The 26647-nt window shown below is 51.3% G+C and overlaps 1 protein-coding gene across 5 annotated transcripts in view; it reads left to right on the forward strand.

Moving 5' to 3' along the window:
- Nucleotides 1–1752: 1752 nt before the first annotated feature.
- Agap3 (ArfGAP with GTPase domain, ankyrin repeat and PH domain 3) overlaps nt 1753–26647 on the forward strand; it is a 50220-nt gene continuing 25325 nt past the window's right edge. Inside the window, exons 1-2 of one of the 5 annotated variants that reach the window (XM_021161736.3) lie at nt 1753–2392; nt 26433–26491. In XM_021161736.3, coding sequence (XP_021017395.1) covers nt 2062–2392; nt 26433–26491 — 390 coding nt within the window. In that variant the 5' untranslated portion in view covers nt 1753–2061. Of the gene's footprint in view, nt 2393–24247; nt 25258–26432; nt 26492–26647 lie in introns of those variants that run through there. The other 4 variants (XM_021161731.3, XM_021161733.3, XM_021161734.3 and 1 more) reach the window with 4 other exon arrangements.

The following is a 26647-nucleotide window of genomic DNA, read 5'->3' on the forward strand; positions in this document are numbered from 1 at the left end:
TTCAGAGGACTTAGGCTCACTTCTCATTACACCACACGGCAACTCAAGAGTCTCTGTAACTCCGGTCCCAGAAGATCCTGACCTTCACAGGCATCAGGTACTTGTCTGTACATAATACATATTTGTTCACACACAGGGGAAACATATAGACATACACATATATGTGTAGAGCATTTGCCCAGGAGGGTTAGTAAGGCTCAGCAGAGAGGTCTGCAGGGCATGTATCAATGGTGAACTGACCCCTTAAGGTCGGATTGATTACTATGTTGATTAAGTTAATTAAAAGTTTTAAGTTTTTATTAATGGTCAGACCAAGAGTTGGTTTTCATCTCTGAAGTCTGTTGGTGTCCAAGTTCAGGGGTACAGAGTTAAAAGGCAAAATGCACAAAGACCATAATCTACATCAAAGTTAGATGACAGTTATAGAAACCTTGAAACATTTATGCCTGACATAGCATATTATTTCAGACATAATAAGACTTTTTTTTTCTTCTTGTGACAGGGTTTTTCTGTGTAGCCCTGGCAGGTCTTGAACTCATGGATCTGCTGCCACTGCCTCTGCTGGGATTAAAGGTGTGCACCTTACCACTGCCGTGTGTTGCTTTTCATTCTTGAGACAGAGTTGGTGATCCAGATTCTGCTTTCCTAACACCAGGACTTTAGTCATGTACTCAGATTCATCTCGTTTCGTTGTTTGTTTGTTTTTTAAAAACGGTCATATATAGCCCAGGTTGGCTTTGAACTCCCTATGTAGCTCAGGCTGTCCTTGAACTAATCCTCCTACTGTATGGCCCCTGTGCTGGGCTAACGTGTACATCATGATACCTGGCATCCTCTAGCAGATTTATTCCACAGGGTCATTGTCATTCCCTTGCACTTGCCACCTCCAGGTTTGAGGATCTGTGTTGGGGGATGTGGGTTAACACAGCTGAAGACAACTTTGATAATGGGAATACAGAAGAACTGGGACATTGAAGGGCGATCTCTGGCCCTAGGAAGGCATAAGATAGACAGGGTCTATCAAGAAAAGACAAGGTCTGTCAAGAAAAATTATGAGACCCATGTGGGTTCTGGTGAGTTTCTGTAGTGAACCAATGGACCCTTTTCAGTATGGCAGGGAGGGTCTTTTGGGAGATAAGAATTGGGACACTGTTGTTTTAAGCTTGCAGGAGCCCTCGGGTGAAACTCTCAGAGAGAACTGGACATAGGAACGAGGAGCCCGTCCCAGTCTCTCCGGTGCAATCGACAGTGGAGACTGGGGGGCCGGGGGCGGGGGCAGAGAGCCAGGGAAGAGAAGCCTGGCAAGATCCCTAGGGCTGACCTCGAGGCCTGGAGACAGAGGAGCTGCTGCAGCACTAAAAGAAGGAGGGTGGCGCCGCTGGGCCTGGGCGAGCTTCTCGGCCAATCAGTCCCACTTATCAGCACCCTCAGGCACAGGGAACAGTTCCTAGTAGCACAAGTATTCCACACGGGCCTAGAGCGACTTAGAGAGGTAGCAATGACAGCTGGCCGGACGTGGGGACAGCGTGATCGTGTCCCCAGGCGGGAGGCCCTCGAGGCGTCTAGCTTTGGGGCGGGCGAGCGGGCGGAAGGGCCTACGCGGGTGGGTGGGGCCGCGCGTCGCGGCCAGCACGCGGCTCTTGGGGGTGGAGGCTAAGGCGCCTGCGAGAGAGGAGGGGCGGGGGCGCAGGGCGACGCTGGAGGGGCGGGGGCGGCTGGGAGGGGGCTAGGCTGCGTGTGCCGGAGCCGGCGGGGGCGGCGGTGCGTGCGCATGACGCGGGGGGAGGGCCCGGGCCGCGCGCTCCCGGTCCCGTTGTTGTTGCCGCTGGAGGCAGCTCCGAGGCGGTGGGATCTCAGCGCGGGTAAACGCCGGGCGGCGGCCCCAGCGTGCGCGGCCGCGCCTTCTGGCCTCGGCTCCGGGCCTCATGCGCTAGACCGGCGCTGCGCGCCTCGTAGTTAGGGTTCCGCCAGCCCCGCGCGCCTAGTCGCCGCCGCCGCCGCCGCCGCCGCGCCGCCCCAGGCCCTGGCTGGGCCCGCTTCGGGGCCCGCGCCTCCGGAGCCATGAACTTCCAGGCAGGCGGGGGCCAGAGTCCTCAGCAGCAGCAGAGCCTGGCGGCTCCGGGGGCCGGCGGCGGCGGCGGCGGCGGCGGCGCGGGGGGCGGCGGGCAGTTCGGCGGCGCGGGGCCCGGAGCCGGAGGTGGCGGCCCCTCGCAGCAGCTGGCCGGCGGCCCCCCCCAGCAGTTCGCGCTCTCCAACTCGGCCGCTATCCGAGCCGAGATCCAACGCTTCGAGTCGGTACACCCCAACATCTACGCCATCTACGACCTGATCGAGCGAATCGAGGATTTGGCGCTGCAGAACCAGATCCGGGAGCACGTCATCTCCATCGAGGGTAAGCGGAGCCGGGGGCCTGCGGGAGCTGAGGCGCGGTGGCCTTTGCAGCGCTGGCCGGTGGCGGGTGCGGGGCGAGGGTCCTTCACGGCCCCGGCCCTGCCCCTTTCTGGCGCTCAGGGGTCTTATGGGGCTGAGGTTCACGGTTTGCTAACCCCCACTGCAGAACCCTAGTCCAGGTTTTTCCATGTCTCATACAGGAACACTTTTTTTTTTAGGGGCGGTGGGTTCGGTCCAGTGTCAGTGGACACGTTTTTTGTTTTTTGTTTTTCCTCCGTGACCTGGGATGTGAAGATGGTTGTCGCTCCAAGGACTGATGCGCTGAGTCGCCAAAGACCGGGAGGGCCTGGGGCCACATCTGGCTAGGCACGGTCAGGCTCGCTGGGTGCGACGGAAGACCTTGGTGGGTCGTGAAGGTGGGGCTGATGCTTGAGAGTAATCTTAGCTGCTGCCCTGGCCCAGCCGGGCTGTAGGGGTGGAGGATCAGAGAGAGCTTTGGGTTAGTGGATGGCAGCCTTCCTGGGCCTCTCCTGCAGGCTTTGGAGGGTGGCGCTCCCCGCGGCGCCCTCTCCCGACGCACACCCACCCCCACGCTTCTGCGGTCGGGCGGGCGCGGGCCTGGCCTGGGTGCAGGACTGGGGAGCTGTGGCCGCGTGGGAGACTCTGGATGATCCCTCTGCGCTTGCCAGTCCCCTCTAACCCCCAGGCATCCATGTGGCTGTCAGGATGCTGACTGACCTCCAGGGAGGTCGGGCCTGGATGTAGGGGGACTGTAAATAAACCTCAGGCCATGCACTGCTCCTACTAATGTTCCTTCCTGTGGGCACATGGGCCTGAGCCCTGGCAATTGAAAGGCACGTTAATTGGGGGGCACACTGCTGGCAAGAAGCCCCACAACCTTTGGTGTAGTGGAGGCTGGCTGGCAGTAGCAACAGGCACCCCAGTGGCAGTGTTGACCTTCTAGCAGGCTTGGACAGATGGGCCTCGCCTTGGTCCATCTGCTTCTTTTTCCAACTCTGCTTGAAGGGGGACGCCCACCAGCAGGTGGTGGGTTCTGCCTTAGTGGCAATGCAGGGAGCAAGGCTAGTTGCTGCTGACTTGGAATTAGGAAGGGCATGTCCACTATTTGGGCCCTTCAATTTAGATCCTGCTCCCATCTTGTGTGAGGCTTTGGAGCCATCTGTACTTGAACAGGCCTGTTTTGCTTTTTTGAGGTACCCATTGCTGATGAGTCTCCGATCTTTTGTGAGTAGAGCCCCCCCTCCACCTTTAGATCTGTCCCCCTTTGTTGTAACATTCCCAGCTGTCTTCCTTTTGATCTTTTCCCAGCCTGTTTTCTTCTCTTCCCTTTCAAGGCAGAGTTCACTGTGAACTAATTAGGTGACAGAAAAAACTCATTAACATGGATTTGAGTAAATGACTTGCCACTGCTAGGCTGGGGATTGGGAGGTAGCATTAGTGTGAGCCCAGGGTCTTCAGAAGAGATGAGGTGGGTTTTTCCCCTTAGATTCAGAGGGTGAGGCCAGAAGAGACTGTTCTCTGAGCTTCCCTGTTCCTAGAGGAAGTGGCAAGTTCCTCATCAACTCCCAAGATGATTTTCCGTGCAAAGCTTTTTAGGAGGCTGAAGCAATTTACTGGACAGCCACCAGTGTGTGTGTGTGCAGCCACCAGTGTGTGGGGGGAGGGAGGGAGGGAGGGAGGGAGGGAGGGAGAGAGAGAGAGAGAGAGAGAGAGAGAGAGAGAATGTATGTGTTGGGGATCAGCTGTCCAAAGACTTTCAAGAGTAGGGAGAAGACAGGCTGAGCAGGCTCCACACCTAGTTCCTGTTTATTGGTATTATTAGCGACCTCAGTCATCCCTACTCACATACCAGATTGGGCATCTTCTGTTCGAGTCATGGTCCCAGGAAGTACTTGGGTCGGTTTTGATCTCTGTCCTAAGTAAAACATGATAGGCAGCATTTCCTAGAACCTCCCCCAGAACAACTTCCCCATTGAGGGTTGGAAGTACCCCACCGTCCCATCTGCTTAGCCTGGAAGCTTTGTATCACCTTGATGAAATCCTGGGCCTTGGTGATCATTGTCACCAGACTGACCCAGATGTTCCCCATACACACACAGCCCTCGGCTCTGCTGTCCCCAGCCTGTCCCTGTCCCTTCTGTCTGGGAAAGCCTCCCAGTGCCTTCTTTCACCTTCGCTTCCCAGCCTGTCCTAGGAACTCACTTTTTTTTACCCCCACCCTACTGGCTCCCACACTTCTGTCGGCCCAACTTTTCCACTGTAGGCAGGCTAAAAATTAAAATAAAATAAAAAATAAGGAGCCTAACCAATCAGGCTCCTTCTCCAGTGTTCAGCCCTGTGTGCTTCCTGCAGTAGACTTCTCCATCTGTCTAACCATATTGGTCTGTTCTACAGGGCAGTGCTCCCACCTTGCCCAGTGAAGGGTGATAACACATTTTGATCTTTTCTGTGTAAAGCCCAGCAGATGTAGGATGTTACATGCACACAGAGTTGCCAGGGGCCTGTGCTTCAAGGGGCTAACATTTCACCTTCCTTCAGTTAATCCCTGGTGAAGGGCTTGTTCTGTTTTATCAGAAGGTGACTACCAGAACCATTTAAAACACTGAAATTCCTTTCCTACTCAAGAGAGAACACCTGTCCAGCACTTATCCCCAGGGAATGAAAGAAACCACCACCAGGGCCTAGAGAATAGAATGTGCAGGAGCTCTGAGTCACTCAGCCTCACCAGTGGGAAACTGACCCTCAGAAATGGGAGGGGCCAGTGTTAACCCAGCCTCTCTCCTTCCCAAGGAAAAGTGAGTCTTTTGGTTGCAGCTGGGGCTGCATCTTAGAAAGAAGAATGCATGCACACCAAGGTTTCTCCTGATGGCACTCAGTGGGGGAAGGAGACTCTGGGAGACCTGGACATCAAGGACCCCAGGAAAGGTGTTGGGAGGAGAGTTCTAGGGGTCTCTGCACGTGGGTCTGAGCAGGTATATGTCTGCCAGGGATGGGGCTGTGGGGCCTACAGCCCAGCTCAGTTTTCTGTTTGAGTTCTGGGCTGGAAGTGGACCATGCCTCTGTGTGCGTGCCATATGGCTGTTACTGTGTATGCAGGAACCCAGCTTCATCTGCTGCATGAAACCCCTTTGTTTTTCCTTGGGGTTTGTGTTTCCTCAGAGCGGGAGAAGTCCCTTTGAGCACTCCTGCTCTCCCTGGATTGTTCTCTTTCATGCACTTCCCGTTCCGCCTGCCTTCCTACCCAGGCTAAGGGGTATCCCAAAGGAACTGGAAGGAAGAGATGGGGCTTCTTCCTGTTTGGTTTAGGCCGAGCAGGGGCCAGGTGTTTTGGGAAAGCCAGAGGGAGCAGCAGGAAGAGGGTTCCAGCCACAGTATCTGCCTGGGCATCCTGAGGTTAATGTTATGGCTGCGTTCCCCATTGTTCTGAGAGTTCTCTTGTCATACCCCTGCCATAAGGAAAGGACATGGAAGCCCCATCCTGACTTTGCTGATTGTTCATGGTCGTCTCCACTCTGGCCAGGATTCTTGCCACAGGTCTGCTGTCTTGTGCAGTGCCCAGGATCGGCTTTTCCCAGCGGCCCTAACTTGTAGGTCAGGAATGGGTTGGAGCCTACATCTGTCGCTGTGATTCCTACAGTTACCGTTTCAGTGGGGAGGGCCTGTTGGGGGCATGGCTGCTGATGTAGGACTTCACACAAGGGTTCTAGGAATTCTGAGAAAGGACACCCATGTGGAGTGCTGGTAGGCAGCAAAGAGTATTCGTTCCCAATCTGTCTCTTGATCTCCTCCTAGGTGGCCCAGTTATATCTGGGACCTCAGAACACAGAGGAACAAAGGGGGTGGAGGGAGAAGAGACACAGTAAGGGCTGGCTCAGAAGGCACCTGCAGTGGTAGTAACGAATCTGGCTCTTCTGAAACCAGGGCAAAGCTGAGAGGCCTGCTTCAGGTTAGAAAGGACCGTGCTTCCAGACTATGACCTCAGGGAAACCCCTCACATCATTGGCTCTAGGGTCAGTGTCTCTTTTACCTCCCTCATCAGGAAAGCAGACTGTGCTCCTAAGGACCACCTGCTGTCACTTCTCAAGTGTGAGCTAGGCCTGCTGGTTGGAGGGTTTCCCACCCACAGGGGACAGGACTGTGTTAGGAGTGGTCTATAAACATACATGTGGTATTCAGGGTATATAGCAAGTGAGTCTCTGTGCCTAGCCTCTGTTCATAGGGGACAGTTGATGGGTGAAATGGACCCTGGTGAGGGAAGTTTGTTTAATTGAAAAAAAAGTCCTTTTTTCATATTCTATTTTGATGGTGTTTTCCCCTCTTCCTGTTTCTCCCAAGCCCCCCACCCCACCCAACTTCATGTTCTTTTTCTTGACCTTTTAAAAAAGATAAAGGAATAAGCACACAAAACCAGAAACTAAAACATACAAGTCAAAAAGATCAATAAGAAAATAAGTCCTGAAGAAAACAAAATGAGGCAAAAGTCTACAAAAACAGCATTGAGTTTGTTTGTGCTGACCTGGGCATGGGGCATGCCTTGAAGTGTGCTTAGTGCACGCTATCAGAGAGAACAAAGTTTTCTTTTACTGGGGAATATCAGTTGTAGATGGCTTCTTAGGGATGGGAGCCTGCATCCACTTCTGCCTCTCAGCACTGGGACCTTATATGCTTTGAACCTATGCAGGTCACGGGTATGCTCTCACGGTCTGAGTTAGGTGTGCATCTGGTAGACACCGTTCTCCTGGACTCCCCCATGGTCTCTGTCTCGTACACTCAGTCAGCCACTACTTGTCCTTATTAGCTCCCTGAGCCTTGAAGGAAGAGCTTCAAGATGTTCCATTTAGAGCCGAGTGATCTAAAGTCCCACTGTACAATGTCCATGGGTGTCCATGTTAGTTGGGAGGGAATTTTTTTTTTAAAGATTTATTTATTTATTATATATAAGTACACTGTAGCTGTCTTCAGACACACCAGAAGAGGGAGTCAGATCTTGTTACAGATGGTTGTGAGCCACCATGTGGTTGCTGGGATTTGAACTCTGGACCTTCAGAAGAGCAGTCGGGTGCTCTTACCCACTGAGCCATCTCACCAGCCCCGGGAGGGAATTTTTAATGCTCTCTCCTGTAGCTATTCATTTCTATCTTCTAAGAGCTCCAGAGACCATGGGAGTCGGTGCTTCCTTCTGCAGGACACAGGTGGCCCGGGAGGGTTCAGGCAAGAGTATGGAGTGGTCTTCATAAGAGTAGATCCCTCGACACGTGCCTTTGAGTCCTTGGCCAGCTGTTAGCACATGTCATGTTGGCCCAGGTGCAGGGGAGCTCTGACCTTGTTAGGCTGGTGTCACTAGGGAAGACAGATGCCTTCCTGCCCCTCATTACCTGAGCACCAGTCTATGCTGCCACATTCTCTGTACTGTCAGGTAGACCATGGCGTCTGCCACGGCTGGGTATGACAAGAAGGTGAGCAGGTATGGGTCAGCCGTGCTGCCTACCAGCTCTCCGTGCTCCTTGGTCTTCAGCTGTGTCCTGGAGGCAACACAAAGACTTCCTCAGTTTTGTAGAGTTAGAGTCCCTACTATGAGCCACAGAGCCAGGACTAAAATATGCAAGTCAAAAAGATCAATAATAGTTTAGTTTTTGTCTGGTGGTCCTGTTCCTCACTTGGGTGGTTTGGCCAGGTGTCATGGTTGTCCACATAGTTGGCCCCAAGGGAAGCATTTGAGATTCAAACTGCCCTGGAGTGTAAACTTGTAGATCACAGTGTACGGTGGTGACTCAGCCTCCTCTTTTCTGGTGTAGCCTTTTTCTGGTTACATGAGTCCCCATCTGAAGCACGGCACTTTAGGGTATTACTTCCACTCTGCTGAGTGCATGGAGAATAGCATACATAAAGAGGTGCTCGCCCCAGAAACATGATAGAATGTGTTCTTTTTAAAAAAAAAATCTCATGTGAGGGTGGGAGAGATGGCTCAATCCTTCAGAGGACCCAAGTTCAGTTCCCAGCACCCACATGGCAGCTTACAACTGACACCCTTACACAGACATACGTGCAGACAAAACTCTGATGCACAAAAAAATACTAACAATGGATGGAATTAGAAAATATCATCCTGGGTGAGGTAACCCAGTCACAAAAGAACACACGTGGTATGCACTCACTGATAAGTGGATATTAGCCCAAAAGCTCGGAATACCCAAGATATAATTCACAAACCACATGAAGCTCAAGAAGAAGGAAGACCAAAGTGTGGATACTTCGGTCCTTCTTAGAAGTGGGAATAAAATACCCTTGGGAGGAGATACAGAGACAAAGTGTGGAACAGAGACTGAAGGAAAGGCCATCCAGGGACTGTCCCACCTGGGGATCCATCCCATATACAGTCACCAAATGCAGACACTATTGTGGATGCCAAGAAGTGTTTGCTGACAGGAGCCTGATATAGCTGTCTCCTGAGAGGCTCTGCCAGAGCCTTACCTATACAGATGTAGATGCTCGCAGCCAACCATTGGACTGAGCACAGGATCCCTGATAGAGGCGTTAGAGAAAGGACTGAAGGAGCTGAAGGGATTTGCAACCCTACAGGAAGAACAACAATATCAACCAACCAGAGCTCCTAGGGACTAAACCACCAACCAAAGAGTACACATAGAGGGACCCATGGCTCCAGCAGAATATATGGCAGAGGATGGCCTTGTCGGGGATCAGTGGCAGGAGAGGCCCTTGATCCTGTGAAGGCTTAATGCCCCAGTGTAGGGGAATGGGAGGGTGGGGAGGTGGGAGTGGGTGAGTGGGTGGGGGAACTCTTATAGAAGCAGAGAAAGGGGAGATGGGATAGGGTTAGGGGAGGGGTGGGAAAAGGAATAACATTTGAAATGTAAATAAAGAAAATACCCAATAAAATAAATAAATTAAAAATAAACCATATAAAACTTTTATTTTATTTTATGTTTTGGTTTTTTGGGACACGGTTTCTCTGTATAGCCTTGGCTGTCCTGAAACTCACTCTGTAGACCAGGCTGGCCTTGAACTCAGAAATCTGCCTGCTTCTTCCTCCCAAGTGCTGGGATTAAAGGCCGTGTACCACTACTGCCTGGCATAAAAATTCTTATTTGAGCCACCATAATGGTGCACACCTTTAATTCCAGCACTTGGGAGGCAGAGGCAGGTGGATCTATGTGAATTTGAGGCCAGTGTGTGTGGAGAAAATCTCTTGTGAACTATCGAAGCATCACCTGTCAATAAAAAGACTATGGCCAATGAATTGAGACAGAAAACAGGAGATGGGAGTTCCAGGGGGTGGGGGCGTTGGGGAGGAGGAGGGAGACTGAGGAGAGGTGATCAGTAGCAGAACTTAGAATAGAATAAATGTAACAAAGTTATAACCTAATTGGGAGACAAACCAAAGCTAATGGACACAAGCCTGTGCGGGGAGTTCAGCCAGCCAGACCTTCATAGTGAGAACCAACCTCAAAGTAAATAAATAATAAACCCCATTTAAAGGGCTGAAGAGGGGCTGGTGAGATGGCTCAGTGGGTAAGAGCACCCGACTGCTCTTCCGAAGGTCCGAAGTTCAAATCCCAGCAACCACATGGTGGCTCACAACCATCCGTAATGAGATCTGACTCCCTCTTCTGGAGTGTCTGAAGACAGCTACAGTGTACTTATATATAATAAAAATAAATAAATCTTAAAGAAAAAAAGAAAGAAAATGTATGAATATTAAAAAAAAAAAAAAAGGGCTGAAGAAATGTCTCAGTACTTCAGAGCACTCAGTGCTCCTGTAGAGGAACTGGGTTAAGTTCCCAGCATTCACAGTTGTGGTATCTGTGACCTGCTGCCACCGCCACCGCTACTGCCACCACCACGGCCTCAGCTACCTTTCTTACACCTCCCTAGGACCATCTGCCCAGGGCTGGAACCATCTACAGTGGACTGAACCAAAAAATGTGCCACATGCTTACCCCCAGGCCAATCTGGTGGGTACATTTTATCAATTGAGGTTCCTGCTCCTCAGATGACTTTAGATTATTCACACAGTAATTAATTATCCAGCACACAGGTAAAATACGTACACAGAAATCTTTTAATACATGCTTATGTGCTGAAAATGTACGTTTGTTATACCCAACTCATATAAAGGAAGTTTAACGGTGCCTGTCCCTCCTTCCCTACCTGAAGTTGCTGTCAGGAGAATCTGCCATGCCTCTTTCTAGACTCTTTCCCCCTCTGGATTTTGGGTGGATTTTTGTATGCTGGTGTTTTTACAGCAAGGATAGAATGTTTTGTCTTGGTTTTGTGGGTCTGTGTGCATGCTTGGATGTGCATGTTAGTAAGTGTGCACTCACGGAGTGAGGATGTCAGCACTGAGTGTCTTCTTCCGTTGATCACTGACAGTTTCTGAGATGGAATCTCAGTGAACTGGGCCTCACTGATTCAGCTAAACTGGCCGGCCAGCAAGTCCCAAGGCTTCTCCTCTGTCTGTCTCTCCAGTGTGTGATTGCCAATGCATGCTACCATGCTCGGCCTTTCTATGTGGATGCTAGAGATTGAATTCAGACCCTTTTACTGTGTTTCTTTGAGAGTCACAGTGGTCCTGCTGGCCTGGAACCTGCTATGTGAAGGGGGATAACCCTGAACTTCTGTTTCTCCTGCTTTTTTCCTTCACAAATGTTGAGATTATAGGTGTGCATGTTGGCTTTACACTTAAAAAAAAAAAAAAACAACAACCTACTTACATGCATGAGTATTTTGTCTACATGGGTGAATATGCACAATGTGTGCACTCCTGTTACCAGAGGAACTGGAGTTTCGGACAGTTATGAGCTGTCAGGTGGGATCCCCAGTCCTCTGCAACGAATGCTCTTAAGCACTGAGCCATCTCTCCAGCCACCTTACCCCAACTTCTGTGCTTGGCTTTTGTTTTGTTTTGTGACAGACGCTGCAGTGGGAGAAGAGGAGGTTCAGATACCACAGCAAGAAACATTTGTTAAGTGGCAGATCCTTGGGCTGGAAGTGAGGACACTGGGTCCTTGTCCCCGTGCTCCTGCCCAGCTCAATGATTTAGGCAGCTCACTGCATGGCTGTGCCTGTCCTCCAGAGTCACCTCAGGTGTGTCCACCTAGCAGCTGTACAGCTACAGGATTGAGAATCATTTCAGGCTTGGCTCTCGGGACAGGTCCCAGCTGCTAAGTATAGGACTGAGGAGGACTCTGCTCAGTACAAAGCATAGAGTCTTGTGGCTTCTACGATGTCTCACTTCAGAGCCTGCAGGGACCTCATCAGTGGAATAGAGCCTGTGGGGGAAGGAGAGTGTCTCTGCCTTAGTTTACACACTTGACATGTCTTAGTCTGGGCGTGCTGAGGACAACAGGATCATACATGAGCTAGGCTGGTACCTGGTACAGAGCCAGCCCATGTTGATGGTAGTCATTATTCCAGACGGCTGTGCAGAACCCTATTTATGATAAGGGCACACTGTTTATTACCTAGTTGTGCATTTGTCTGATCATTTCCTTTGGCCAGTTTCCCAGATGAAGATGGTAAGATATGGAGTTTGCACATTTTAGGGCCTCTGCCACTGTTCCAACTCCCAGGGTTAAGGTGTCCTTTTCCCTGCCCACTTCTCTGACAGATGAGAACAAAAACAGAAAGCCGGGCGGTGGTGGTGCACATCTTTAATCCCAGCACTTGGATGGCAGAGGCAGGCAGATTTCTGAGTTCCAGCCTGGTCTACAAAGTGAGTTCCGGGACAGCCAGGGCTATACAGAGAAACCCTGTCTCGAAAAACAAAACAAAAAACCAAAAACAAACAAAAAAAGAAAAAAATTAAGTGGCTTTCCCTGTTTGCACCTGTATTTCTTTGATTATGGCTTGTTTTTCTACGCCATTGACTCTAGTAGTAAGGGTCATTAAAGTTTTGTTGGGCTGAGGATAGAAAACTTGTTTATCAAATAGGGTCCTGGCTTTCATTCCTGGCATAACACAGCACATGCATGCGTGTGCACACACACACACATACAAAATGTCATTTATTCTCCTTTATGTTAATTCTATTCCTTTGGTTCGTTACTCCAGGATTTGTTCAGGTTTAAAATAAGTTAGTATTTTAAGTTAGTATCTTAGTATAGATTTTTCTTAGTCGTTTGTTTTCTACGTTCGGAGAGTGAGCCCCTCCACCCTGCACTGTTCTCATCAGCACTTTGGCCCATTGTGCTCTAGCAGGGCTGACAGGGCTAGCCCCTGATGTGTCTGAGGCCCTGTTCCTGACCATGGTAGTGTCTGGTGGGTGCTTTGTTTGACAGTATTGCTTTCTCTTTCCCCAGCTCCCCTCCTTGCCACAGGTGGGTACCACTCACAGCCCCTACCTCTTGCTTTTGAAACTGATGTGGCTGTGACATTTGTACCTAAACCAAAATGGAGGATGAGGGGAATCTAGACCCCTAAGTCTTCCTGCTGTGCTCTGCCAGGTCAGGTCTCAAAGGCATCGTGTTTCTGGGACATTGAGTATCACTCTTGTTTGGAGGGTATTTCCTGTTAGGGTCTAACTGCCCTACAAGCCTTGTTCTGAGGAAACTTGCAAAGATTTGTCTGCTTTCCACTCGAAAAACGCTGCTGCTTGGCTCTTATCTCAAGATTACTCTTGACTTTCTACGTTGGAAGAAGTAGTCAAAGCCTGTAAGGAGGGCTGGAGAGATGGCTCAGCGGTTAAGAACATCGACTGCTCTTCCAGAGGTCCTGAGTTCAATTCCTAGCAACCGTAGGAATTGGCTCACAACCATCCGTAATGGGATCCAATGCCCTCTTCTAGTGTGTCTGATGACAGTTACAGTGTAGTTACATATAAATTAAAAAAAAAAAAAATCTAAAAAAAAAAGCCTTTACGGAGTGGAATTAAGAACCATGTTTTAGAGCTGCTGAGGTCACTTGTTGCACAGGCCTGAAGGGCTCTGCTCCTCAGAGTCCACAGCGGAAGCCAGCTCCTTAGAGTTGTTCTGTGACACGCCCCAGAGATTCACCTGCACACGTGTGCATGCACGCACACACGCACGCACACACACACACACACAAATAATAAGTGTTACTCAGATGGCTCAATCAAGCCTGACAACCCAAGTTTAATCTCTGGGATCCACATGATAGAACCAACGTTTGCAAGTTGCCCTCTGACCTCCACGTGTGTCCTGTAACTAGAATGTGCATGTGTGCATGCATGTACACAAACAAATTTATGTAAATTAATGAACAGATAAGCAGAACTGTGTTCTGGAACTCAGCTGAACAGATCTGAATGTCACTGCTGTGCTGCTGTGCAGTGACCCTGGATGGCTCCTTCAGCCTTCCTGCTGGATTTATCTTGATAAGATGTGGGTAATTGGTGTCTGATTTATAGTGTAGTTTATGAGGCTTAAGTAAGTAAAAATAGGTGAAGCTGGGGAAAGGAGGAGCCAGGAGGCCTTTGTGGCAGCATGGGCTGGTGGGTCACTGGTCTTAGCAAAGCTGCCAAGAGGTCAGAACCAACTGAGATGCTCAGGGTAAATGCTCGCCATTCTGCCAGGCAGTTTAGGGAATTCAGGAGTAGCCCAGATGGGACAAGGCTCCATGACAGGTGCAGACCCAGGAGCCATTGGATCATCTGGGTTCTCTGCTCTCTTGTGTGTGCCTGTAGCACTAGGGTTTTCTAGTTTCACCTCTATATGGACACCTCGTTAGTCCAGTCATGTCAGTAAGGCCTCTGAGGCTGGCCTCAGACTGAGGCTAACCTTGGCACCTGCCTCCCAAGCACTGCGATCACATTCACACCACCATACCTTGTTTATATGGTGCTAGGGATTGAGCCCAAGACTTTGTTCATGCTAGGAAAGTATTCTACGTAATGAGCTACATCCATAGTCCTGAGGGCCCATAATGTGGCTGATTTTCATGGTACAAGAAAACAGTATCTTAGTTACTTTTCAACTTCTGTGACCGAACACCATGCCCAAGACAGCTGATACATGGAAAAGGATATTTGGGCTTATCCAGAGGATAAGAGTCCATCGTGGTGGGAGGCGTGGTAGCAGGAAGCTGGGAGCTCACCTCTTCAAACCCAGGCACAGAGCAGGAGGGAGCCAAGCAGAGGCTGTATGGTGTCAGCCCACCCCAGTGACACACTTTCTCCAGCAAAGCTGCACCTCCCAAACCGTAACCACCAGTTGGGAACATTTCTCATTCAAACCACCATACTATGGAGCTTATAAACTATAAAATAGTATCGTCTGTGTAGGTCTTGATCCCTTAGAACCCATCAGGAACAGACTGGCCCTTTCATGTGTGGAGTAGTTCTCTCCACGTGACTGCACCTTAGTCCCTGTGCATTGTTAGAATGAGCCTGGCGCTGTCCAGCATCAGTGCCCCACCTCCAAATCAACCTTCAGTTTTCTCATCCATCCCCTCGCTCATAGTAACATATTGCCTTAGCTCATCTTGCTCACTGTGGGTCCCATACATTTTTTTTTCTCCTTCTGACAGCCCCTTACTCAGCTGGGTCACCTTGCCCACTTTAGCCCCTCTCTCCTCAAATACAGTAGTAACCTTCCCCATTCTGTAATTCCAGTGACCTGGAGCGGCTCTTGCTGCTCCTAGTTGGCATGTGTTCTGTGCTTGTGTCTGTTTTACTTCTACTTCCTGATGAAGCCTGAGCCCTGTGCCTATGGCAGAGCTTCCCAGGCCATGCCACGCCCAGCTTCTCCACCTAGTACCCTGCCTGATGTGAGTTCTTGAACCTCCGAGAAACCTTCCTGATTCCACATTGGGTCAGAAAAGCCTGAGCCTGCTCCTGTGGCACAGATGAGGAGAGGCCTTACAGATCAAGGGCCCGGACTGCTCTGCAGCCAGGGCAGTGAGCGTGGGCTTTTCTAGGCTACCAGGTCAAAGACCTGTACATCACTCTTCTCTAAGGTCTAGAGGCAGAGAGGCCATTTACAGTGGCCTGTATGCTCTGCTGAAGCAGCAGTTCTTCTGACTCATGCCTTCTCTGTGGTAAGAATGCTAAGATAGCCAGTCATACAGTTTTTGTTTTGTTTTGTTTAAGACAAGGTACTACATAGCTCTGGCTGTCTTGGAACTCACTCTGTAGACCAGACTGGCCTCAGAATTAGATCTGTCTGCCCCTGCCTTCCAAGTGCTGGAATTAAAGGTATGCACCACCATGATTAGCCATTCCTGAGTTTTTTACTAGCCCAGGAGCTGTGCTCCGCCTTAGGCAGGACCAGATGGCTAGGGAAAGATAGTACTATGATTGTCCACTAAGGGGTCAGAATTGGGACTTGGAAATCACAAGAGCTTTTGAGCTCAGGCCAGTCCAGGCCTTAGGGTGGTACTGGGAGGAAAGCTTGCAGGAAGCAGAGTACTGCCCTTATTTGGACCCTAGCCACATGGAGATGAGTAAGAACCTAGGAGCTGTATAGGTCAGAAGCTCAGGTGACTGTGGAGCTATCAAGAGAAAGAAGGAAGCTTACAGAATGGTGTGGTCTTTCTGTGTGGGTGGAGACAGTGAGCCCCGCAAAGACCCTCTGAGTGAGTATCAGATGGGGAGGGGAGGGGACCACCCATGGCCTCAATCCAGGGAAGAGGAGTAGAGACCAGGCCCAGACTCAGGTCCTGGTTCTACATGTACTGTCATAGCTCTGAGGACAGCACAGGCCATCTCAAATGTATGCTGGCATCTTCCTTTCTCTGAGCTGTGAGATCTGCTTTGAAGTATCTTGGGCCTGCTGATGAGACTATATCTCATGGGCCTTGTTAAGCAATAGACTTTGATGATGTTTGGGGTAGGATAGGGAGAAAATCTGACCTGTTCCTTACAGTAGGGCCTAGAAAAGGGCTACATTCAGGAGGGTGGGGACAGCATCTCAGGGATCTTGGCAGAGGATCACTTCCTGGATAGTCTGTTTGACTGCCTCATCCCTTTCTGCCTGGGAAGCTGGGGTGGACTGCACCAGTCCAGGAGGAGGGACCATAGGGGAAACAGGGCTGACAGAGTTAAGGTCTAAACATGGGGACAGCAGCATCACAGCCTTTTCTTCAGGATGCCCAAACTTGACAAGCAGTACAGTCTGTTTCTTTGACAAGCCAGGTACCCAGGTTGGAAGTGGGTCACGTGGGTGTGAATGCTCTCCTGTTGCTGTAAGCAGGAGATGGGCACATGTGTGCAGTGTGATGGTGAACTGGCCGTCAAAGAAACACTGTGCTTTCAGAATCCCAAGGGCACAGGGTTAGGGCAGGGGATCGGTGCTGGGGCCCTGCTGGCTCTGGGGTTGGGTGGCTGAGTAGATGTGGCCAGTGGCTGCAGCACTGCCTTGACAAGCACCGCCGGACAGTTTTCCTAGAGTAGTGATGTGATTGTGAGAATTGCTGCCGTGATGGGTTACAAACCGTATAAACGCGCCGCCCGCCCTCACTCCGGCACCGTTTGTGTTTGTGCTGCAAATGTCACAAGATTGACAGCTCGTGCTGTGAGTGAGGAGGAGCTGCAGGATTCTGAGCTGGAATCAGCTCCCACTACCTCGGGCAGGAAAGCAGTGAGAGAGGGGCTTTGGTCTGGCACTTGTGGTAGCCCTGATACTGCCCACCACACTTGTCATTCTAACTGTGAGTTTTAGATCATTTTCCCAAGGTATTTTTGACTCCATTTTGTAGGTGGGGAAACTGGAGTATGGAGAAGTTTAAAAACACACAAACAAACAAAAAAAAAGGACTTTAGGCTGCTTGGTCATCATGGCAGAGCATTTGAAACAGAGAGGTAGTAGCTACCTAGAGCTCATCTCCTGTCCCGTGTTAGTAAGCTAGGTTGTAGAGGAGTACATCCACACCCCGGAAATAAAGTCTATACAGTCCTTACCCCACGCCTCAGCGGTCCTTCCTTGTGTCTGTAGCCCTGCTAGGTTCAGTGGATAGACTGTTCCTCCCTTCCCTCAACAAACACTGTTCTTGTCTGGTGGGCGGCTGGTGGTAGTTTTCATATGTTCTAATCCATTACAAGCCAGTCAGTATAATTACATCTCTTATCACACTGTGTACGTGTACTGGATAAGCAGCTAACATGTTCCCTTCTGCAGAGAACTCCTGCAAGTTGTTAAGAAACAGATTTGAGGGCTGGAGAGATGGCTCAGTGGGTAAGAGCACCCGACTGCTCTTCCGAAGGTCCAGAGTTCAAATCCCAGCAACCACATGGTGGCTCACAACTATCCGTAAGGAGATCTGACTCCCTCTTCTGGAGTGTCTGAAGACAGCTACAGTGTACTTACATATAATAAATAAATAAATCTTTAAAAAAAAAAAAAAAGAAACAGATTTGAAAAACGCAAGAGAAAAGCAGGCAAAGAATAGGATGAGAGAGACATGAACAATAAATTCATGGAGTCAGTCACCATGAAAAAATGTTGTCCTCGAAATCAGAGAAACACACATCCAGGGAGATAAAGCTACTGTATGCCCTGTCCACTGAGCAGAACTAGGAAGTTCTGTGGGGTGTGTATGTGTGTCTGTCTGTCTGCATGCATGCACCTGTAGCAAGGGTTCATGCTACCTTTCTGGTGGATGATGAGTGAGTTCCATCTGTGTAACTGGGATGACCTTGAACTGGTCCTTCTACCTCTCAAATGTTGTTAGGCTTTTAAGAATATGCTGTTATCATGGAGCGTTGATAGGGTGCTAAGGGTGGGTTGAACCCAGATCTTTGTGCTTTGGGCATCTTGACAAATGCTCTGTGGACTGAACTCAAGCGTCACTGCAAACCCTCCACTTTTTGAGACAGGCAGGGTCTTTAATCATATAGCCATGGCTGGCTTGGAAGTTGTTACCCTGTCTCAAAACTTAGTAACGAAATGAAGAGATGATAAGATGGGGTTTAGAAACCCATTGAAGCTGACAGTTCAGTGGTAGAGCCCTGGCCCAGGATGCATGAAGCCCTAGGTCCGAGGTCCCTGATGCTGTGGCTTTGCAGTATGGTGACCCCAACCATAAAAATTATTTTCATTGTTACTTCGTAACTGTAATTTTGTTACTTTTATGACTCATATGTAATATGTGTTTTCTGATGGTCTCATAGGGCACCCATTTGACTCCCAAAAGAGTTTTGACCCAATGTTTGAGAACCACTGCTGTTCAATACCCGTTGCCAGACGGGGGAAAAAGAAACAGACACATTCAGCTAAGGGAAGCAAAGGTTTAATCATGGAACTTCTGTTCTTTTTAAAGAAGTCATGGCAGTCCTGCCTCAGCCTAGGACCCTCAGAGTTGCGATTACAAGTATGGACCCACATCTGGCTGCTGTGTGTTCAATTCTGAAAGAAGAGACCTTTTTTAAAAAGAAAGAAATAGGTGAGGGATGCTCCTGCAAAATCACTTTCTGGATTGTGGATCAGACGGATTTGGGACAGAGAGGAACCAGCAGGTTGGTCCTGGTCCTCTCCAACGAGAGCATGCATGTCTGTGGGAGTGTGTGTGTGTGTGTGTGTGTGTACTTGGAAGCCTGAGGTTTGAAGTTCTGGGCCTCTTCTGGGCTCTAGTACCCACAGACTGTCCAACCTTAGACAGTAGCATAGTTGTCACCTCCAAAAGACTAGGCTGTAGCCTCTAAGTTGAAATCCTGCCAGGTTGCAGGGGCCTGGGAATCTCCCAGAAACCACCCCAGCTCAGAGTTTTTTTTTCTATAGGGCCCTTTTGTACTTTCCTTGGGCAACGAATCATAACAAATTACCATGAGCCAGATAGCAATTTATCATATTTCATAAATGAAGAAGTCTGACAAGATCAAGGTGCCACCAGGGCCACACTGCTTCTGAAGGTACTAGGAACACATTTGCCACAGGCTTCTCCTTGGCTAATAGATGGCCATCTTCTTGTGTCTTTGTTTTTAAAGACAGGGTCTTATGTGGCCCAGGCTGGCCTCGACTCATGATGCAGCTGAGAATGGTCTTGACCCTCTGAGTACTGGGAGGACAGCTGTGCCTAAGTGGCTGGTTTATACTGTGCTTGGGATCAACCCCAGGCCATGTACATGCTAAACAAACTAGGGCGGAGCTGCACCTCCAGCTCCACTGTGAAGATTTAGATTAGCAGTCCTCTGCATGGTTAGGCCAAATGTCAGATCAGGAGCCCACCCACTGCAGTCTTAAGTACAAACACAACACTGCTGTCTCCACATGTTATGTCTGAGGCCTACATCTAGGGCCTCAAATCTCCAGGGCCCCCAGCTTGGAGGGTAGAGGGGACCAGCCTAGGCTTGGCTGTCCTGGCACACGTGAGCTGCAGCCCTTGGCCTGAGTGTCTACCTAGCCTATTGGGCGTGCGGCACTAGTTTTAATCACTCTTGTTTATACACCCTTTCTTACCTAGTGGGGCTGCACTAGTTACTGATCACCTGCAGCCCACCAGGGTTGAAGACCCTGTCATTGCTCTGTTTACAGCTTGAGCTGGGAAAGGGGGTTTTCTCTATTTTATACACCATATCTGAGGCTCAGCAAGATTCCGATGTGGTCACACAGCTAGGAGGTGCCTATAATTAGCTGCTTTTTGTGTTTCTGTGACCAAAAAGCAACTTCAGGAAGGAAAGGTTTCTCTTGGTTTGCATTTGACTGTGCTGACCATTGTAGTGGGGAAAGCAGGCAGCAGGAATGTGGGGCAGCTGGTCACATTGCATCTGAAGTCAGGAAGCAGGAGTGGTGACTTCTGTGCACCACTCTTTATTTAGTCCAGGATCCAGTCTGTGAAATGGCACCACCCACATTTAGGGCATGTCTTTCCACCTGAGCTATCGCCACCTAGAGTCTTCCTCACAAATGTGCTCAGAAGTTGGACTCCTGGGTGGTTTTAGGTCCTGCCAGGTTGATCCATGGCACACGCATGCTGGAGGTGAGTTTGAGCCCAGGTTGTGATTGTCCGCTTTGGGTTTGTGTGGATTATGATGTTGTGTCTTACGGTATCAGCCGACTGTCCAACCAGGGACTGGCTCCTTAAGGAAGAGCCCTGGCACACAATTCATGTGTTGCCAGAACTCTAGTGAGGTTACTCTAGTGGGAAGTAGGATGTTCGTGAGGAAGGCATGCCAGAGTGGAGTTAGGTGATATTGACAGAGGTCACTGAAGGGAGGGACAGTTCCATTGAGTTCCAAGTAACCAAAAGGACAAGGGATGGATAGATACTGTATAGTTAAGTGGGGGTGGGGTGGGGGTGGGGATAGGTGAGATCAAGCAAGGTTGAGCACAGAGACATAGTTGGATACAGTGTCATGGACTGCAGGGCTCTGTTGGCAGTGACAAGAAGATCATTGTTTTACCAGGTTACAGACATCTTCATGGACATGAATACCGATGTCAGTGTGGTAGCAGATGGGATAAGACCATTAGGAAGTTGATGTGGTAGCATAGGTGGTTATTGGGCAGAGAATCCCTTTTTGAAGAGAGGTAATAGATGGTGGGAACCTGTGGCCAGCCCAGGGCCCTAGTGCTAGCATTCCTGGCGCAGGAAGATGCTCTGCTGCCACCTTGTGGCCAAAGAGAACTGTGGACCATACAGGCCATACCTGAAGACCTAATACCTCATCCTTGGGAAGCCAGGTACATGTAAACTTTGGTTTCCAGGCAAAATCTGTCCTTTGTAGAATGGCAGCTGCCATTTCTTGTGGATTATGTGGCAGTCATTGTGATTATCAGTGCATCAGTAGCAAGCACTGGAGGCCAGCTGGAAGCCTGTGGGAGTTGTCCTTCTCCTCTGCTAAGGTGTGTCTCATCCCTGCTCACGAGGTCCTTCTCTTTCTGCCTAGAGACTTCTCTGTTCCTGTGCCTCTGCAGGGGGCTAAGGCCCAGAATGGCCAAGGCATCAGTTGTTCATCCTGACCTAGAATGGATACTCAGGACTTGAGAGATTCATCACTAATCCTTCAGAAACTTCCAACGAGCCATACACACAGCCCCTGTGAGACAGATGCAGCCTGGCACTTGAGAATCAGCTGCCCAAAGAGGGGCTGGTTCTGTGGGTTCTGGTTTTCCTGAACAGGTCTGAGAGGGGATGGTTCTGTGGGGCTCTGGTCCTGAACAGGTCCAGCACAGCTTTCAAGGCCAGCCTTCCTGCTCTTTGTAGGTGATGGCTATTGGAGGAACAGAGCGTGGTTCCCAAGAGCATTCAGGGCGGGTGTATGACTGTATTACACGACTAGCACCCGTCCCACACAGCTGTTCTCACATTGCTAAAGCAACCCATTGGGCCCCTTGTCCTCAGACACTGGCTTCTTAGCTACTGTCCTGTACTTGGATTTTCACTGGGAGTGCATGGGGCTGTGATGGGCAGTCCTATTCTTTTGTGGAAGAATAGATACCTCCTATGTGTGGGACAGACAGGACAGGTAGATGAAGGCAGGGAACTGTTTTAGGGTTTCTGTTGCTATAGTAAACATCACGACATTAACAACCTGGAAAGGAGACGTCTTACTTTGCTTACACTTCCACATCACAATCAGTCATTGAAGGAAGTCAGGGCAGAAACTAAAGCAGGGCATTTGGTACTTACTGGTCTGCTCTGTGTGGCTTACTCAGCCCACTTTTTTTTTTTTTTTAATTCTCTCATACATTCTTACCTTAGTCTCCACATGCTCCACCCCTTCCAGTCCCTCCCCTCATTTCCCCTCTCATCCAGATCTACACAAAAACCAGAGTAGACCTCCCAGGGCTATCAGCCGAACAACAGCATAACAAGTTACAACAAGACCAGGCACAAACCCTCACATCAAGGCTGGATGAGGCAACCCAGTCGGAGGAAAGGGGGCTCAAGAGTAGGCAAGTGCAGCCAGAGACAGCCGCCCCCGCTCCCACCTCCCACGCTAAGAGTCCCACAACCATAGCATGCTGAGGACCTAGCTCAGGCATGTGCAGGCTCTGTGAGCCCCTGTGAGCCCTGCTCAGTTGATTCTGTGGGCATGTTCTTCTGACAGTCTGGACCCCTGTGTCAGCCCACTCTTGATAGTTCTCAGGACTGTCTGCCCAGGGATTGCCCAGGGGTGAATCAAGACAACCCCCCGCCCCGCCCCCAGACCTGGCAGTTTTGTGTTTATTTATTTATTTATTTACTTATTAAAAGATTATTTACTATATGTAAGTACACTGTAGCTGTCCTCAGATACTCCGGAAGAGGACATCAGATTTCATTACGGATGGTTGTGAGCCACCATGTGGTTGCTGGGATTTGAACTCGGAACCTTCGGAAGAATAGTCGGCGTTCTTATCCACTGAGCCATCTCACCAGCCCCTGTGTTTATTTTTTAAGTTTACTTTCATGTGCATTGTGCTTTGCCTGTGTGTGTGAGGGTGTCAGGTCTTGGAGTTACAGACCATTGTAAGCTACTGCATGGGTAGTGGGAATAGAACCCAAGTTCTCTGGAGGAACATTTAGTTCTTTTAACTGCTGAGCCATCTCCAGCTCCAGCTTGGCAGTGTTAGTAGCTCAAGAAAGCTGGCTAACTTACACGTTAGAAATTGTAAGTCAGGAGTGCTGGGCTTTTGTTTGTCCCTGGGCCTTCCTGAGGTCCTGGGAAAGGCTCCTCTGTGGAACTGCCTATTACCCCTGCTACAAGGAACAGGGAAGCAGCTACCCTCTCCACTCTTAATTACTAGTCCCACGAGAGAGAGCAGAGAGAGAGGAGAATGCCAGAGAGATCCAGCCCAGGGCTTGAAAGTTTCCGGCTCTCTTTTCTCGGAGCACCTTGATTGGAGAGGCCCTGCCTTCCCAGGCATTCCCCCAGCCCCAGCCCCAGCCCCAGCCCCCTCCCCCACTCCCCCTCAGGAATTTGCTGCTTTTTCTGTCTGCCGGTTCTCACTGAGACCAGGAGGTTCTGAAGCTGAAAGGGCCATGGGGATGGGCTGGGCTGGGTGGAGGCAACCTGGGAGGAGGATCAGTCTCCAGGGACACTCAAGCACTACCTGTTCTCTCCCAGTCTGCTCCTGGTGCCAGTGCTCGTCTTACGTGGATGATGAAGCTGCTGTCTGGCCAGGAGTGATGAAGGCAGTGCAGGATCAATCACAGACAGAGCTTTACCACAGCCTGGGCTAAACCCGAGTTATCAGGGCAGTGTGTGATGCCACTTAAGACGCTGGCTTTGTAAGATTAGGGGTGTTGGAGTTTGCAGTGTCAGCTCTGGCAGGTAAATGCCCAGCTCCCCTCAGTGCTACACTGAGTGGCCCTAGCTAGGCGGCAGGGGCTTGGCGTTCCTCCTGGGCACTCAGGTTTACCTTTTGCTCTTTTTTTTTTTTTTTCTGCCCTTTGGCCCAGTCCAAGCAAAATCGTGTCTTCTGAGTTTTATAATCTCCAAAGAAACAGGCTTCCTCAGTCATCAACAGCACCTGCTGTAGCATCAAGCACCTCTCAGCCTTAAGAACATCAGAGTGGAACTCTGAAATAGGGTCACTTCGCTAAACTCTCCAGTTTACAGTCTGAAGCCCAGAGAAGGCATAAGATTTGCTTGTCTCCTGGCTCAGAATTGGGTCTTCTAACGAATCTGGACGGCTCTGGCATTCTGGGTCTTGGTCCTCCCTCTTTGGAGAAAGAGAAAATGGTTCACTTTTCTGCAAAAACGGTCTCTTGTGGGGTGTGCTTGAGGACTGTTATTTATTTGGCCTGCTCTTAATGACAACTCCTCACCTACCTGCCCAGTCTTAGGAGGAGCCCTGGCTGGAATTTCCTGTTTTCTGAGGGCTCCTAGGGGCTGCCCTGCACCGCCGTTCCTGGGTGTTCCAGGCCAGACTTGCCGCCTCTCCTGGTTAGGCTGGCTCCAGGCCCTTCCAGGTCTGGGCTTGCAGGCTCAAGTGGAGGAGTCGAGGGACTCCATCGGCCCGCACCAGGTGCCCAGAGGCCGAGGTCCGTGCGCCCCGGCCGCGGCCCCGGCCCGGGCCCAGCCCCGCGTCCCTCGCCATGGGCCTGGCCTTCGCCTGTGGGCCCTGAGCATGGAGCGGGGCTGGTCGCCGGGGGAAAGCTGCAGCGGGGAGCGGCCCGCCGTCTGCCGCCGCGCCCTCAGCGTCTGCGACTCGCTGGACCTGCACAGCGCCTCGGCCGACCGGACCGCCGCCGCCCTACAGGCCGCCTTGTGCGCCGCACGCGAACAGCCTTCGCGGCCACGGAGCGTGTGCTCCGGGACTCCGGGGTCGGCGCCCTCCGGAGCGCGCGGCCTGCTGCTTGGCCTCTTGCGCCCGCGCCACGGCCGTCGGGGCCCTGCGCCCTCAGAACGGCCCGGCTCGCCACCGCCCAGCCCTGAGCTCAGCCCCGCGCCTATCCGGCGCAGCCGCGGACCTGGAGAGAGGGCATCCAGGCCGCGGCCCACCAGCATGACGTTCCTGGAGGTGAACCGTCTAGAGCTGGCGGCGACGGAGGCACCGGGCGCAGGGCTTGGCCGCACGGGGAGCTCGGGCTTCCTGCGGGGAGCGTCCCTGTGGAGTAGCCAGCGCTGGCAGGTGTTCCGTGGTGGTGGCAGCCGCGGCACGGAGAGTCCCCGGCGCGGGCTGTCGGCGCTCAGGAAGAGTTTTAGCTTCCGTCTGCGCCGCGGCCAGGAGATCCGGCGCTCCGAGTCCGGGCTGCTTGCCCGGCCACCCCGCGCGCGCACCCGCAGCGACGGCGACGCCAGCTCCCTGGGTACCTTCCCCAGTCGCCGAGATTTGCTGGGCGCCGATACCCCGTGCGCGCCACCAGAGCCCGGCCGCCCCCGCGCCGCCGCCAGCCTCTGGAAGCTGCTCACCAGCCGCTTCCGCCGGAGGGAGCCCGCTCCCTCAGCGCCGCTGTGGAGCCGCCGGGCAGCCGCAGCCCCAGGACTCCTGGGCGCGCCAAGCGGTAAGGGGGAACGCTGTGCACCGTCGTCGTAGTGGCCTCTGGTTGAAGTCTGGCAGAAAACACTTTGTGTCGGAAACCTACCTGATAGAGACCGGTGGGTGAGCATTGCCTAGAATAGCTAGGTCTGGCCCAAGTCCCCTTACTGGTTAGATGGTATGCTTAGGGTCGTTGGAAGTGTCCAGAGGAGATGGCAGTGGCAGAGGATTCTAGGCATCCTGGCGTGTCATCCTAAGAGACTTTAAGGACCTGCGTTCCAGTGCCAACCTCTTTCTATACGGTGGCTCTTTCTATACATCTTTCTATACAGTATGGCTGCTCAGGAAAGGAGCGAGCTAAACTACAGAGTTTCTTAGCTGGGGGCTGACCTCTCTCCTTAGCTGCCTCTACAGCTGAGGTCAGGGACTGATTGTGGCCTTGAATGAGATAATGCTGTGAGACATCTGTGGGCCGGGCTAGTGAGTGGGAGCTGGGCAGGACAGCAAGTACTGCCCAGACAAAGTCCTGCCCAGGCCAGGCTGTCTAGAATGTGCTGGGGAATAAGAGATGAGTGCTGGCTGTCAAGTCAGGGGCACTGAGCAGCAAGCAAGAGGCTTCCTGCCCGAGGACCTTGTCTGAGTCGAGGGCCAATGGTGCTGAGTATGAGCTCATGAAAGGGAGCCTGGAGGCTGGTCTCCTGCAGAGGGGCTGGGGAGAAGGCCTGGCAGGGCCTGATAGATGTGCCTCATTGGACCTGCCTCTACAGAACAGGGCCAGGTGAGGCTCCTCCCTCTTCATCCTGGCTCAGGAATGTGGTAGGTGGCCCCACCCTGCCAAGGGTGAGCTGTTCCTACTCGCAGGAAGGAGACTGGTCCCCTTGCCAGGGCCCTGCCCATTTTGGGTCTGGTCTGAGACTTGCTGGAGAGGCCTCTCATCTAGGTGAGAGGCATCAGGCAACAAGCCAGGTGAGCTCATGTGGACCATAAAGAGGAAGACGAGGAGGGGCAACAAACCTGTACAGTACAGGCAGGATGAGCATCAGCACAGACCTGCCCTGAGGACTGTCTTTGCTCTGTTCCCTAGGGAGCTAGGGGTGAGGGTCAAGGTCCCACGGAGGACAGTGGTCTCTGGTCTTGACCGAGAGTATTGTAGGTGGTAGGTGTGTGCACACCCCTGACGGCATGGCTCTGTCTTCACAGACTCATTTGTGAACAGCCAGGAGTGGACCCTGAGCCGCTCTGTGCCGGAGCTTAAAGTGGTGAGTGGGTCCTGTGTCTGGGTGGGCCCTGGCTGGTTCCACCCTTTCCTCGGTGGCCTTGCTTCCTCTCCCTGGCTTTTTCTGGGCCCCTCTATACCGTTTCAGCTTGTACGTTCTCCTTCCTCTTAAGCTTATCCAGTCTCACCTTTTCCTCAT

This window comes from Mus caroli, unplaced genomic scaffold, assembly GCF_978045245.1.
Source record: "Mus caroli unplaced genomic scaffold, Mus_caroli_1 scaffold_4, whole genome shotgun sequence".
Taxonomy (NCBI): Eukaryota; Metazoa; Chordata; class Mammalia; order Rodentia; family Muridae; genus Mus; species Mus caroli.